Below are 15080 nucleotides of genomic sequence, written 5' to 3'. Positions count from 1 at the left end.
GCTGCACATGTTACATCGTGTCTTCTCCTTTCAGCAGCAAAGTCAAACTGAGAGCATCCAAGGTCGCTCCGGCTTCCGGAAACGCTCCCCAGTCTCCAACGCTGGGTCGGGTCGTTCATTGGACGTGCGGTTCTCCTCCGGCACAGTTAGAGGGAACTAAAGCAGGGAAAGACTCTGTCTGACAGAATCTCCTGAACAAAACCAGGTTTTATGCGGTTCTTCAGTTAGTTTAGCCAATGCATCCCAGTAAAACCTCACAAGTCATTGCTTCTAATATCAAACGGATCAAATACAAAATCGGACAAAGTTTTTGCTGCGTCTGAAAAGCACAACAGCGAGAAACAATCCCCCCAATCAGGAGAAAACCCTCCAGATAAGGTTTCTGCTGCTCCTCTTCCTCATTCTCAGCAAACGTAAAAGATGAAACCAAACAGGATGTCATCCTGCCATTGACCTGAGATCCCACTCCCCCTCCCGTGCTGCTGAATCGACCCCACTCCACCTCCGCTCCATTCATCCAGACCCGGCCCTGGCGCAGAGGAAGCTGCTGCCCCCTCAGGGACTTGGCATCATAATTATATAGGAGGAGGAGCAGCCGGCCGTCTGCCAGAGGAAAGGAAGGCTGCAGCCAAGCCCACTGAACCCCCGGGACGGGCATGGATGTGGAGCACAGCTTCTGACACCGTCTGAAGGTAGGATGGGATTCTAACTGGGGGGTCGGTGGTGGGATGCTAAAACTCCTGCTGGTTTCTCTATATAACATCTGAAAGAGACGAATGGGTTGTGACGACTGGAGCACATCAGCATTTTTCTTTCTGAACCAAATGATTTTGATCCAAAAAGCTTTGGATTCGTTTTTGCTTTTGCTTAGTCAGCACAGTTCAGAAAAGCGTCCCGTTCAGCACAGGCGGCTTGTCGGTGCTTTTGTGAATTCCTGTGAAGAGTTTTCTTTTTCTAGTTCCTGCTAAAATGTTTCAAACATTCACTTCCAAATGTCTGGACAACTGACAGAAAAGCATGCGTCAAAACTCCCTTGAGGAGGTCTGCCAGCATGGATTGCTGTCTATGCTCAGCCTTTAAACTAATCCATGTCCTGACAGCACCTGAAGCCTCATGTCAGGCCTGGAAATAGTACGATTGTGTTTTTCTGAAACCAGAAAACACAAGATTTTAAAACATCAAGAGATGAAAAAGTCAGATCAAATATGAGAAATCAGACGACAACAATACCACCAAGTACTGAGCTCTGAAATCAAACTTGGCTGAACGTTTTGTAATCTGGATTTGAAGGCAGGACAGGATTGTTCCCAGCTGAGCGGGTGACAGAAAACAGACCCAGATCCATCCAGCGAAAGGTGCTGGGACAGTTTGGGAGTGGACCCAAACGAGTGGCGTCTGCCAGTTAGGCTGTGGATCGGCCACAGTTCCACCTCAGTCCCACAACAACGCTGAGGCCCCTTCAGTGACGGGAATCTGTGCTGAAGGAGGGCTTCTGGGGGGGTCCGGCTTGAAAGGATGAGCTGATGGAAGACAGTCTGGAGGGGATGGAAGGCCTCCTCAGAGTTACCTGTAGTGACTCACCTGTTCCCTCTCTTCTTGTTTCCGACAGAAGGAGAGAGGAAAGCCTCCATGTCTGAGAAGAAGCCCCGGGGGCCAGACGCCCGTCCCAAATCTGGCATCCGAAGCTGGAGCGCAGACAGCTACATTTGGCGGGGGAAGAAGCGTTCCCGGAGCTCCTGCAATAGTTCGAGTCCGAGCGGGCTGGAGGGCAGTGGGACGGACGAGCTGGGGGTGCGGTCCGCCTCCTGTCCCAGACGGCGCCGAGAGAGGAAGTGTAGCTGCAGCGCCCTGGGAGATGCTCTGTCGGCCGGAGACATGGACGGCGTTTGCCGGAAGGCCTTGTCCCGCCGCTCCCTTCGGCAGAAGTTCCAGGACGCTGTGGCACAGTGTCTGCCCCTGCGCTCCCACCACCACCATTACCACCACCCCCCCGGCTCCTCCCGCCCCTTATCAGTGCTCTTCTGGTCTAAACGCAAGATCCACGTCTGCGAGCTGATGCAGGAAAGGTGTCCGTTCTCCCCCAAGTCTGAGCTGGCCAGATGTTGGCATCTCATCAAAAACCAGACCTCGCACCCGCGGGCGCTCAGTGACCTGGAGGCTCCTCTCAAGCCCAGCCTGTCCTCTTCTACCTCCTCTCCAGAAACACCCCTATCCTGGGATGACATCTGCTCCCCGGGGCCCGGTAGCATGCCCCTGAAGGACTGGGACCCCCCCTGTGGTGCAGACAGCTGCGGTCACGGCGACTACATCCTGGTCCCGGATCTTCTCCAGATCCACAACAGCTCGTGTTACTGGGGTGTGCTGAACCGCTTCGAAGCAGAGGAGCTGCTGGAGGGTCAGCCGGAGGGGACGTTCCTGCTGCGGGACTCCGCCCAGGACGACTTCCTCTTCTCCGTCAGCTTCCGCAGATACAGCCGATCGCTGCACGCACGCATCGAGCAGAACGGGATGCGCTTCAGCTTCGACGTGCGTGACCCGTGCATGTACAGGGATCCCAGCGTGACGGGCCTGCTGAGGCACTACAGCGACCCCGCCACCTGCCTCTTCTTCGAGCCGCTGCTGTCCCGGCCGCTGCAGAGGCCGTTCCCTTTCCCCCTGCAGCACCTGTGCAGGGCTGTGATCTGCAGCTGCACCACCTACCGGGGCGTGGACCGCCTGCCGCTGCCGCCTCAGCTCAGGGACTATCTGCGGCAGTACCACATCCGGTGCGATGGCGCCTGCGCCCAGTGACACCGGCGAACCACCGGAGGCGGAGCCTCTGAAACAGACGATACTCTGGAGACGATCACTCCACGCTAAAACCCACAGAGACACTTTAACGTCCTCTTCAACTTTAAAACATCCACTTTATTCACATCTGAATGAAGGCTGTGCACCTTTGACTTCGTCTGACCAAATCTTCCGTTATGTTCATAAAAAATCTGAAACTTTCCTGTCTTCCTGCCCTTTTGTGGTTCTGTTCAACTCTGTTAATTAGTAATTAATTATCCACTAGGTAATTATTCTTTCCACGCTTAAACTGCTTTTCTGTCTGATAACCATGAAACAGGTTTCAGGGTTAAATTTATCAATGGATTTCAAGAACTGATCTTTTATCCTGTTCAGCAGATCGATTTAAATCAAACTCATTGATTTAATCTCAGCCTCACTCAAGTCAGTCCTGGCCAACGGAAGGCACAGAAACTGCAGCTTTACGTTTGGAGGACAAAACTCAACACTTCCTGATGGATTTTAAACGGATTAGGGAACAATGAAGGTTTTTTAACAGCTTCTCTCAATGATTCAGTTTTTGAAAATGTGGCTGCACTCTAGCATGAAGCCACTAGATGGCACTACAGCAGAAACAGATTCAGCCTCTTGCATTCTAAAAAGAGCACTAACTGCCCCATCTGCTCTCACCTCAGAGCAAGGGGGTTCTGGTTCAAATCCTGGCTGGGGCCCCCTGTGAACGTTCTCCCTGTGCTGTGTGGGTTTTCTCTGGGCCTGCAGCAGGTCCTGTCCTGGGTGAACCCGCCTTCACCCAGCAGAAGCTGGGATAGGCTCCAGCAGCCCTGTGATCCAACAAGGAGTCAGCTGGTTCTGATGGATGGGCGGATGGATGGATGGACAGCTCTGTCCAGCACTTGAACACACGTTGACCTTCACCTGAGAGCGTTTGGTGTGGCCCCGCCCTCATTCCATCAAACATGCTTTGAACACCGTGTGATGATTCGCGGCCTCAGCTGCTCTGCTGGAGCTGCAGTTAGACGAGCTAATGATGTGGAAGCGACGCTTCCGTCCGCTCTGAAAAGGACACCTCTAAATGGCAGAGAAACGGCGAGATGAGGACACAAACACGGGATGCTGAGGATTTTGTCATCAACATGTGTGTCATTCAGCATCAGCCAGCTGGAAACGTCTCATCTGTGTCCTCAGGGAGAGCAGGCAATGAAACCATAGAGGTTAGATTTGACAGCAGGAAAACCTCTGAGTTTAAAACAAAAAAGAAAAGAAAAAATGGAATTATAGTTACTCAAAAAACAATAAACTAATAAAACATATTTTATAGAAGTTTTGTTGTTTAAACTCAAATTATTTAAGGTCTTTTAAAATGTCATTTAAAAAAAGAGCCATTCAAATTTCAGAAGGTTTTAACTAAATGTTCTCATTTAATATTTGATTTAATTTCTATTTATCCACAGACGTGTTGTTGACAAACACCAGCATTTTTAAACCAAAATGTATTCAAATATTTTGGGCAAAACATAGAATTTAAATTTTTATCTAAATAAAAAAAACAATTCATTAAGATTCAAAAGCGCTGTCTTGATTTAGAAAATAAGAACCATTTCATTTATTTGACGTTAAATCTAATAATGTAAATATAATTACGTATATCTTTGAAGTATTTAGTCAGAAAATGACTTCTCTTTATAATGCTTTTCTAACTAATGTGTATTTTTTTGCAGCAGTCGTGGCGCCTTTTCTCTGGGAGACGGACTCCTGCAGCAGGTTGTAGGTTTACAGAATGAGAGGCTGGAATAAGAACATACGTGTAAACGTGATCCTGGACGTCTTCTGCATGCTAACAGCAGATGAACTCAGGGCGTCTGCAGACACCAAGGAGCCACGCCGATTGATCTGCCAGGCTGCATGTATGAAATATTCATGTTATCCTGCAGCATCTGGGAAGTGAGCATCTTTTTTTGATCGTGTTACATTGGGAAAACATTTCCGGCTTTCCAGCACAACTGCAGGTGGACTCTTCCGCTGTGAGGGAGGGGCCATCAGTCAGATCTGCTGGACGCTTTCAGCTTCACTGATCGGGTTTCAGCAGCCAGCTGTCAGCAAACAAATGACTTCCTGCTGCACTTATCGCATTCCCTGCAGAGATGACCCCCCCACCGGGGAGGGGGGGGGGGGGTCAGCCAGGAGGTGCTCGTGTGAAAATGGCAGCTCTACAGAGCAAACATGAAGACGCAGAGCAGACTGATCCCTGCTGTGTCCCAGCTCCTGTCCTCTTCATAGCATCAGCATGTCCCAAGCGTGGTCAAGACACGCCCACCCTATTGGCGTGAGTTCTGATCACTTTACTCTGAAAGACTGGAACCGCCTCTTTCGGGTTTCATGTGTGTGTAACCTTTACGGAGGCAGAGTTCCCGCTTCCAGAGCCAGCAGCTTTGGACTCAGCTCTGACATTTGACCTCTTGTTTGAGGTTGATGGCCCAGTCTAGTCCCAATCTACACCCACTTTGACCTGGGCGGGGTGGTGGGGTAGAGGGGACCCGCCCCAGCTACCTGCAGGTAAAGCTGGGTGCACCCCTCCACATTTTCACTTCCTCTTTGAAGCTGGTTTGAAAACATCACAGAATGAAGGTCATGTCGGGTAGCCACCACCAGGGGGCGTGTGACACCAGCAGGCCACAGATGGAGTGGCCCAACTTCACAACAGTTTCTAGATTATTCTATGATGTTTGGGTCTTTACCTAGTTTATCAATTCACATTTGAACTGAGATCAATCCAACAGTTTGCAGACATCCAGTCATGCGACAGATTTCTGGAGGACACAAACGCTCACTCAACGGCTGAAGCAACATATCTGGATAATTGTGGTGGAAAGGCATGAATCCCTGAGGAGACGGACCTGGAATGTGTGAGGATTTGCCACGATCACTCATCAGTGGTGAACTTCAGTAAAACATGGATTGTCTGGCATGTTTTCTGACAGTACAATAATCACAGATGATATCATGGAAAGATCGCTGCAGGTCTGGATCTGGGACAGACTCGGCTGTTTGAGGAGCCTGAACAGGTTCTGTGGGTCTGGAAATGGATCAAAGAACTCGGACGTTTTCCTGTGATTCACCTTTTTATCAAGCTAGTGGAATATTTATCACTTCAGGACATCAGAGACCTGACAGAGTTTGCTGATGTGTAGCAAAGGTTCGATGTAAACCGGCATTTTTGTGCCTCCTGGCAGATGCGGGAGTTTGGGCGGGAAAACGCTGTTTCAACCCTGAAAAGGGACCCATCCAAGTGTTGCAGTTCCTCGAATGACCACTAGAGGCTGGCTTCAGGGAGAAGAATTCCCTACCTTGTTAAAGACATTGATTCTGCCTAAAGGAATGAGATGAGACAAAAGTGAGATTACAAGAACAGTTTGGAAAACATTAAATGTATTTTATTCTAATAAAATCCTGTAAACGATTTAACACACAAACAAAAAAATGTAAGTGTAAAACATACAAACCATAAATATTTAGACAGATTCTGACTAGAGGAGCGAATGCAGTCAACAAGTGCAAAAAACATATTTTACATCTATTTTCACTGGTCTTTTAATCATGATTTTGCCATTTTTATCTAAATAAAAAAAACTGTGTCATTTTCTGGGACATAGTTTCTGCAGAGCAGCAGGAAAAACAAAGATGTTCATGGATCTATTTGTCTGTATCCTAATGGAATGGAGCAGGGTGGTATTCCAGGAAGCATGTTTAAACTAGCCTGACTTTAAGCCTGAACTCTGGCTGAAATCCGCCTGAACTTGCTTACTCTGGGTATGTCGGTTCCAAAAGACCGGATATGAGTTGGAGTAATTACACTCCACTTGGTAACCCTGGGTTAATGCACGTGCACAGCAGGTACATAAAGACATTCTCAATGGATCGCCAATTTCCGGAGTCACCATGGAAACGCGTGGAGTAAAAAAAGAAAGCGCAATACTTCAGTGAGACGGAGTCTGAGATTTTAATGACGGCGTATGAAGATTATACGTCCATCAAAAAAGTAACACGGCTGCATCATCAGCAAAAGAAAGAGTTTCTGCTTGTAGTAGAAGAACAGACAAAGTAAACGCATGAGTTTATGATCTTATTTCTATTTTCATTGTGATGTACATATATATAAATTATAAAACGTAAATGAATGGATTCAATTGGTAACAAGTAATTGAGTTAAATTTATTCATCTAATTGATCTATGTATCTTTCCAACTCAATAACTTTTTTTACAACTCAGATTTACATATTTATCTAACTAAAGGTAGTATTTCATCAATTGAATTATATGCTTTTCCATCTTAATTTATTGTACTTCTTGAATTCTCATATGTCTAAATTTGAGCCTGCAGATATTCTCATTTTATATCATCAAAATTAATAATTCAATGTTAAATTGCAACATGAAGCACAGATTAATTTTTAACATGACTGGCCTTGACTTCAGTTCTTAATCCATGCTGATGCACTAGTGATGCTAAATACCATCATCATCCTCTCCCTCCCTCTCACTCATGGTGCAGAAAGAATTAAACATGACCAGAAAAACACAGTAAAACAGCTACAACTAAACATATTTAGACAAAAACCCACACTTAAACACAAATCCGTCCAGACAGGCAAAGGGAATGGTATCCCACAATCCCTTGTGGTGCCGATCTAACAGCAGCACCAAAGTTACATCTACTTAATTGTATTAATTATAATGAAAGTAAAATAACTGTCTGATAACTACGTGTTATTTTTAAGCAGACTTAAGTAAAAAATGATTTATCTTAACTGGAGCAAATAATTAACTTGTATCAAAGTATAAAGTTTAATTTTCCAACATCCATATGTGGTCTTATCACCCTCTCACGGTGGAAAAAGTATTATCTGAGCTTCTTCATCCACTAAATCATCTTCAAATGGACACACCATGCTGCTTCACCTCTCTGAAAACAAACTAACCTTCAACTAAACCTGCTCCAGACCAGGTTATGTTCAGAGCATGAGTTGCCATGGAAACTAAGCATACCCTGAAACATACCTCTGTTTTTGGAACTGAAAGCTGAGGTTATCCACTTCCTTAGTCTCAAACTTACCGTGGGAGCTAGTGTAATATAATATAATAATAATATATATAATAATAATATATATAATATATAATATAATAGCATAACCTGCTTTCTGGAATACCCCCCTGGGAGATGGCGGCCCCGCCCATTTCACTTGCTGCATCACAATAAAGAGTTTTTCTTTTATCAGTCAGTTTTTAAATGTTTTTAATTTAAGTCAGTCAGATTTTTTTAATCGGTCAGGTTTTTGAAAACATTTTTTAATGGGTAAATTGTTTTTTAATCGGTCAGGTTTGTGAAGCTGTGAATAGAGGAGGACCTGCGGGACAAAGGAGGGGCTTCTCGTCTACGTCATGACGTAGCTGGCGGGAGTTGAGACGTAAGCTTCCTTGTATTCAGCCAGCGCGGGAGTTTCAGAAGCCGCGTCAGTGGGACACAGAGAGCTGTAAGTGATTCCGTGGTGTTTTTCGTGACCAGACGTGGATCTGACACATTCCGCTTAAACGGGACCGTCAGTCGGACGCTTTAGCCTAGCATGGCTTCGTTTGTTGGTACCGCTTAGCTAGCCTCATTTTTGGTAGCATCCGCTAAAAGCAACAGCAGGGTCACGTGGTGAGGGCGAACGTTTTCTTAACCATTGTGGGCTTAAAACTGTGTTCAGGCTGACGGTTCGCCAGAATGCCGTGTGAGAGGAAGCCGATGCGCTACGGGCACTCGGAGGGACATACCGAGGTCTGCTTCGATGACGCCGGGAGGTGAGTGTGGAGATGCGGAGTTGGAGGAGGACAAAGTCTCATCGCCGCCTGCCCGGCTCCTGCTGAGCACGTCCTCCTTCCTCTTGGATCCCGCGCTCCTCTTCCTCGTTGCTGCATTTCCTCCTCTGTTCCTGTGGCGGTAATGCCGCCATCCAGGGTCTGTGTTGAGTTTTGTGTTTGACTCAAGTCCAAGTCTGACCGGAAGAAACCCTCCTGCAGGTTTTTAGTGACCTGTGGAAACGATGGAGACGTCCGGATCTGGGAAAGTCTGGATGACGATGATCCAAAGTTCATCACCGTTGGGGAAAAGGCGTACTCCCTGGCTCTGAAGGTGTGGCTCCGCCTCCCTGCGGCGTGCGTCCCTTGAAGCGTGTCTAAGTTCAGCTAAAGACTCTGTTCTCCGCAGAAAGGAAAGCTGGTGACGGCCACTTCCAACAACACGGTGCAGATCCACACCTTCCCTGATGGAGATCCAGACGGCATCCTGACCAGGTTCACCACCAACGCCACCCACGTCACCTTCAACAGCTGTGGCTCCAGAGTCGCCGCAGGCTCCAGGTACCGATGCTCACAACCGCAACACGTGAAGACCTGACAGACGAATCCGGGGAGAAACGCTCCAGTCAGTCATTCTGGTGGAGAATCAAACCTTCAGCTCTGCTGTCATCACAATCAGGACCTCCTCTACCTGTCCTCTGGTCCTCCTCCTGTCTTCTGGTCCTCCTCCTCTTCTTCCTCCTCCTCCTGTCTTCTGGTCCTCCTCCTCTTCTTCCTCCTCCTCCTGTCTTCTGGTCCTCCTCCTCTTCTTCCTCCTCCTCCTGTCTTCTGGTCCTCCTCCTCTTCTTCCTCCTCCTCCTGTCTTCTGGTCCTCCTCTTCCTCCTGTCTTCTGGTCCTCCTCCTCTTCTTCCTCCTCCTCCTGTCTTCTGGTCCTCCTCCTCTTCTTCCTCCTCCTCCTGTCTTCTGGTCCTCCTCCTCCTCCTGTCTTCTGGTCCTCCTCCTCTTCTTCCTCCTCCTCCTGTCTTCTGGTCCTCCTCCTCTTCTTCCTCCTCCTCCTGTCTTCTGGTCCTCCTCCTCTTCTTCCTCCTCCTCCTGTCTTCTGGTCCTCCTCCTCTTCTTCCTCCTCCTCCTGTCTTCTGGTCCTCCTCCTCTTCTTCCTCCTCCTCCTGTCTTCTGGTCCTCCTCCTCTTCTTCCTCCTCCTCCTGTCTTCTGGTCCTCCTCCTCTTCTTCCTCCTCCTCCTGTCTTCTGGTCCTCCTCCTCTTCTTCCTCCTCCTCCTGTCCTCTGGTCCTCCTCCTCCTCCTGTCCTCTGGTCCTCCTCTTCCTCCTGCTGGGGGGCTCTGGATCCTCACATCGCTCCCCTCTGCTCCCCCAGTGACTTCATGGTGAAGGTGGTGGAGGTGGCAGACAGCAGCCAGCAGAAAACGCTACGAGGACACGAAGCTCCGGTCCTCAGTGTCACCTTTGACCCCAAAGATGAGTTCTTGGTGAGTAAATGTAAAGTTTTTCTTTCTTGGTGGGGGGTCGGCCCAAACCCTCAATGTTTATCACTTGAACTTATTGTATTTTCTCACTCTGTTTAATTAAAAAGCACTCAGAGCTCAGAGTCACCACTGAAAGGGTCCATATCACGCTAAAGACACTTTGAGCTTTTCAGAGCATCAGGACACATTTGTTAAAAAGTATTTGGGGGTAGAGATCCAAACGATGCGGTCCAGTCCTGCCAGTTTCACTGAATACTTTTTATTGATTACATTTTTTCAGGATTAACAGAGACAATCCACCTTATAAGCCCCGCCCATTTGCCTGTGTTCTGTTTGCCAGCATTCATCTCGTGGATGGTTGGTCGCATCGACACCAAAGTTATTCCTCCAAACTTCTCTCCGTTTCATAAAACGATTGAAAACGGTTTTATTTTACAGTCATGAAATCTGTCAACCAAAAACCGAAACAAGTAGAGGCTCCATAGAAGCTGGACAGAGGAACCATGACCATGGGCCTCATTTATAAACGTTGCGTACGCACAAAAGAAGGCGTACGCCACTCTCTACGCAATAGTTGAGATTTATAAAAAGCAAACTTGACGGGAAAATGTGCGGTCCTCCACGCAAGCTCTGACCCAGGCGTACGCACAAAAACGGGTGAAATGAGAAACGGCGACACCGTCGGCAGATGGAAGAAACACGTGAAAGTGACAGTGTGTGCCAAATCGTGCCGGCATGTGCTGTGCTACACAATGTGGCACAGCTTAAAAACGTGCCTCTACCCCCTGGCGCTGATTGCTGTGTTGGCCCCGACCCTGAACCCCATCCCCACGCATTTGAGCCATTTGCTGCTGCTGTGCGCCAGCGTTTGGAAGTGATGCGTCGCTTATAAAGAAAAAGAGGTGTGGAAAATATTATTTAAGAATTCCCTCATCGTGCAGTTTATTTCAGTCAGGGCGATCTTGATTTCGCCCAACTCCTTGGCCACCTCTCTGATTGAACTACTGACTTCCCTCTGCATTTCAAGGACTGCATCGGTGAGGACGCGTCCACTGCTGGAGGGTTGAGAGCCGCGTGCCGTGGAGACGCTGGGGCCAGACGGCTGCTCAGCTGCAGCATCGTAACCACTGGCCCCGCTGGAACACCCAGCAACTAAAATAAAATTGTTCTATATTAATAATCTGTAATTGTGTAGCCTGCATACATGTGACTTGACTGCAGTCATTTTAATTATTTCTTTTACCCGTGTCACCCGGTGCATCTGCCACGTCGGTGTGCCCCTCCACCTCAGTCACCACTCCACTTAAAAGGGATTCCCCAAATAATAGTCGCCAGTCTCTCATCAAGAGGGGTCAGCTCCGGTGTCCCCTTTCCCCCACCCGTGGCGGACACACTCTGGCGATGCAGCGCTAGACGTTTTTTTTGCCTCGACTTTGATGTCCGATCATTTCTTTCATTTCTTTATTTCGGCCACGGTCCGAGGTTGTGAGGCTACAGCATTCACGGCGTCTGCCACCGTTTGCCACTCACGTGCCTTTTTGGCATTAGTAATGCCCACACTGTGCCCCAAACAACACTTTTCTCCTCTTTTCCACCTCGCCAACGATAACTTCTACTTCACATTGAGTGAAGTTACGTTTTTTTGATTTCCTCTCTGTGTTTGCCATGATTTAGCAATCAATGAATATTCATTTGTGGGCGTTTCACGGACTATTTATGGGCAACTATGGGCGTGTCATGAAGCCGCAAAAGCTGCGCTGCATTTAGAATCGGTTGTGATTTATAAAGGGAAAGATGCGTAGGATGTGCGTGCGCACGGTTTAATAAATCCGAATATTTCTGTGCGTACGCACGTCCTGTGTTTCATCCGTACGCCACTTCTGACGCAAATCCTACGCAAAGTTTTATAAATGAGGCCCCACGTCTTTTTCAGTGTCTGCGTGTTTCCAGCTGCTCCTTCAGTCTGACTCTGAGGAGGTGAATGAGGCTCTCCTGTTTTCCTGTTGCAGGCCTCTGCCAGCTGCGATGGCTCCGTGGTGGTGTGGGACATCGAGGAGCAGGTACGTTTGGTAGCTCCTCCTCCTCCTGGTTCCAGTCAACAGTCAGAGTCCAAATGTCCTGCAGCCCGGTTCTGTCTGGAGCAGAGGAAGGTCCTCTCCGTTTGGGTTCCTCTGGGATTTTGCTGTTTGAAACCAGAGGAACGCCGGTTTATTTCTGTTAGTTGTGGCACTTTCAGTCAGATCTTGTTGATGGTTGTGTATCTTTGTGGTGTGTATGCTGTCTTGTGTGAGTCAGCGGTTCTTCATCAGAGTCTCCTCGGTCTGGACTGTTCAGATCGGTCTCTGCTGTGGTCTCTGTGACCTGAATGTTCCTCCTCTACAGAGTTCCTGTTGCTCCTCAGACGGTTCGTGTTCTTCAGAAGACCCTCCTGCTGGATGGGGGGCTGTCTGCAGGTGAAACGGGTCAAACCTGCACACAGGTGACCCGCTTGACATATCAAGGTCGTAGACCGCTCTATCTACCCGTGAAGAGTGAACGCACACAATGTTCTGTAGGAGACATGTTGGGAGACAGACTGAGTAAGACCTGCTGCCTGACTGTTAGAGAGAAACGAGTCAGAGACACTCACCACACACACAACAAATGGTACGCTCCGTTTGCATGGCGTCCCTTAAGGTGGTCGTACGAGCCTCACGGGAACTGCAGACTCACCTGCTCTCCCCGTACGATGCAGCCGCCCCTCTCTATGACAGGTCAGGCCACCCACAGCGCCCGTACGGGCCAACCCCCCCATGGGTATGTGTAGGTGTACAAATGGGAGGAGACTCGCTGAAACCCGCGTCAGAAGTTCAAACCGTTTGTAAAACAAAAGCGATGCATGATGGGAAAACGTCTCTGTACCACTTTGAACCCATGAAAAATGAGTGGAGGCTTGTTGAGGAGATCAAAGGTTTGGGATCGGCGTTTTCATCCGTCCTCTGAACCCGCGGTATGCCGGGGTCTATCCTCGCTACTGTTGGTTGAAGGCGGGGTTTGCCCATGACAAGGAGGAGGAGCCAACTGTTGTGTAGGAAAAAAAACGAGGCTCTGGTACCGTTTTCTGTCTCCCGCAGACTCGGGTGATCAGCTGGCCCCTGCTGAAGAAGACGAACGACGTCAGCAACGCCACGTCCCTGTGCCGGTTAGCCTTCCAGCCCTCATCGGGGAAGGTCGGTGTCTCCTTTAGTCTGAACGGAGGAGAGCTTGAGCTGCAAAGACAACCGCTGCTGTTCTGTGTGCTTCAGTTCCTAGCCGTTCCCGTAGAAACCAAGGTGCACCTGTACGAGCGAGGCTCCTGGGAGCACGCCGCCACGCTCTCCGATGACCTCCTTACTCAGGTGAGAAACGCCACGGATGATTGAAATGTGACGATCCGTAACTGTGATGTTTGTGTGGCTCAGGAAGGATAGGAAGGATCAATATTTACTAAAAAGATGTTTGCACACGTCACTGAAGTCGGCCTCTGATTTCCAGGGTTTTAATTGGTGGTTAAAGGGATTCAAGGTCAAACATGAAAACTATTACTGATTAGTAAGTTTGAGTCTGATTTATACAGAGGGCCCTTCTTTTTTGAAGACAAAGAACAATTGAGTTAAAAAAAACCTCTTACCATGGTTTTGTTAACCCCCCCTGAAGCTGAAGCTCCAGGCTCCTCACGGCTGCTCTCTGTCCTGCAGCCCATCAACGTGGTGTCCTGGTCTCCCTGTGGCCGGTTCCTGGCAGCGGGGGCCGTGGGGGGGTCGCTGATGGTGTGGGATGTGAACAGCAAGCTTTGCGTGGAAAGGTAAGAACAAGTGGTGGATGACCTTCAGGAAACCAGTGAAGCTGAAGGTCATCTCAGCTGTCAGTCCATCCTGTGGCGGTTCTACACTAACTCACTTCCTGGGCGAGTTTGTCCTGTGTGTGTGTATGTGTGTGTGGGTGTGTGTGGGTGGTCCTGTGTGTGTGTCTCTGGTCCTGTGTGTGTGTGTCTCTGGTCCTGTGTGTGTGTCTCTGGTCCTGTGTGTGTGTCTCTGGTCTTGTGTGTGTGTCTCTGGTCCTGTGTGTGTCTTTGGTCCTGTGTGTGTGTCTTTGGTCCTGTTTGTGTCTCTGGTCCTGTGTGTGTGTGTGTCTCTGGTCCTGTGTGTGTGTCTCTGATCCTGTGTGTGTGTCTCTGGTCCTGTGTGTGTGTCTCTGGTCCTGTGTGTGTCTGTGGTCCTGTGTGTGTGTCTCTGGTCCTGTGTGTGTGTCTCTGGTCCTGTGTGTGTGTCTCTGGTCCTGTGTGTGTGTCTCTGGTCCTGTGTGTGTGTCTCTGGTCTTGTGTGTGTGTCTCTGGTCCTGTGTGTGTCTTTGGTCCTGTGTGTGTGTCTTTGGTCCTGTTTGTGTCTCTGGTCCTGTGTGTGTGTGTGTGTCTCTGGTCCTGTGTGTGTGTCTCTGATCCTGTGTGTGTGTCTCTGATCCTGTGTGTGTGTCTCTGGTCCTGTGTGTGTGTCTCTGGTCCTGTGTGTGTCTTTGGTCCTGTGTGTGTGTCTCTGGTCCTGTGTGTGTGTCTCTGGTCCTGTGTGTGTGTGTGTCTGTGGTCCTGTGTGTGTGTGTGTCTGTGGTCCTGTGTGTGTGTGTCTCCGGTCCTGTGTGTGTCTCTAAACAGAAATCCTTCATGAACCTCCTTCCATTCATAAAAATGATGTATAGTTTATTTACGATGTCATAAAGTGCAGCTGTTTTCCTGCTGTCTTTATGTCAAATATGACAGAAAACAGGCGTCATAGAAATGTCTACAATAGTTGGTAAATAATGACATTATTAACATGAGCTGAGTGATCCAACAGCAGCCATGATCCAGGTGTTGCGCCATCGAGCGCCCACTACCCCTCCGCTTTTCCTTCACAGCGGCTCCGTCTCTCAGACAGGAGGCGCAGCTGCAGCCTACAGTTGATTGTTAGACTGAAAA

At 48.7% G+C, this 15080-nt stretch overlaps 2 protein-coding genes across 3 annotated transcripts in view; both read left to right on the top strand.

Annotated features, from left to right (window-relative positions):
• The first annotated feature begins 552 nt into the window (after positions 1-552).
• socs4 (suppressor of cytokine signaling 4) lies at positions 553-2937 on the top strand. Of its 2 annotated transcripts, XM_078944083.1 has the most exons (2): positions 553-692; positions 1610-2937. In XM_078944083.1, the coding sequence occupies exon 2, from the start codon at positions 1630-1632 to the stop codon at positions 2788-2790; it is 1161 nt and encodes a 386-aa protein (XP_078800209.1). In that variant the 5' UTR covers positions 553-692; positions 1610-1629; the 3' UTR covers positions 2791-2937. The 2 variants fall into 2 exon arrangements, with proteins under 2 accessions (XP_078800209.1, NP_001116403.1); NM_001122931.1 differs by lacking the exon at positions 553-692 and having other exon boundaries at positions 1630-2790.
• Positions 2938-8193: 5256 nt separating this feature from the next.
• The window catches only part of wdhd1 (WD repeat and HMG-box DNA binding protein 1), a 38261-nt gene continuing 31374 nt past the window's right edge, over positions 8194-15080 (top strand). The window contains exons 1-9 of the mRNA XM_011492502.4: positions 8194-8319; positions 8536-8629; positions 8849-8960; positions 9036-9187; positions 10003-10114; positions 12121-12171; positions 13225-13320; positions 13396-13488; positions 13828-13934. Of these exons, the coding sequence (XP_011490804.2) occupies positions 8553-8629; positions 8849-8960; positions 9036-9187; positions 10003-10114; positions 12121-12171; positions 13225-13320; positions 13396-13488; positions 13828-13934 (800 nt within the window). The 5' untranslated portion in view covers positions 8194-8319; positions 8536-8552. The remainder of the gene's footprint in view (positions 8320-8535; positions 8630-8848; positions 8961-9035; positions 9188-10002; positions 10115-12120; positions 12172-13224; positions 13321-13395; positions 13489-13827; positions 13935-15080) is intronic.

Source organism: Oryzias latipes, chromosome 3 (genome assembly GCF_053564925.1).
Source record: "Oryzias latipes strain Hd-rR chromosome 3, Olatipes_Hd-rR_3.1".
NCBI lineage: Eukaryota > Metazoa > Chordata > Actinopteri > Beloniformes > Adrianichthyidae > Oryzias > Oryzias latipes.
This window is presented reverse-complemented; position numbering and strand designations above follow the sequence as displayed.

Bases quoted from the DNA above. Each gene is read 5' to 3' on its own strand.
- socs4 (XM_078944083.1), top strand. From the start codon at position 1,630: ATGTCTGAGAAGAAGCCCCGGGGGCCAGACGCCCGTCCCAAATCTGGC.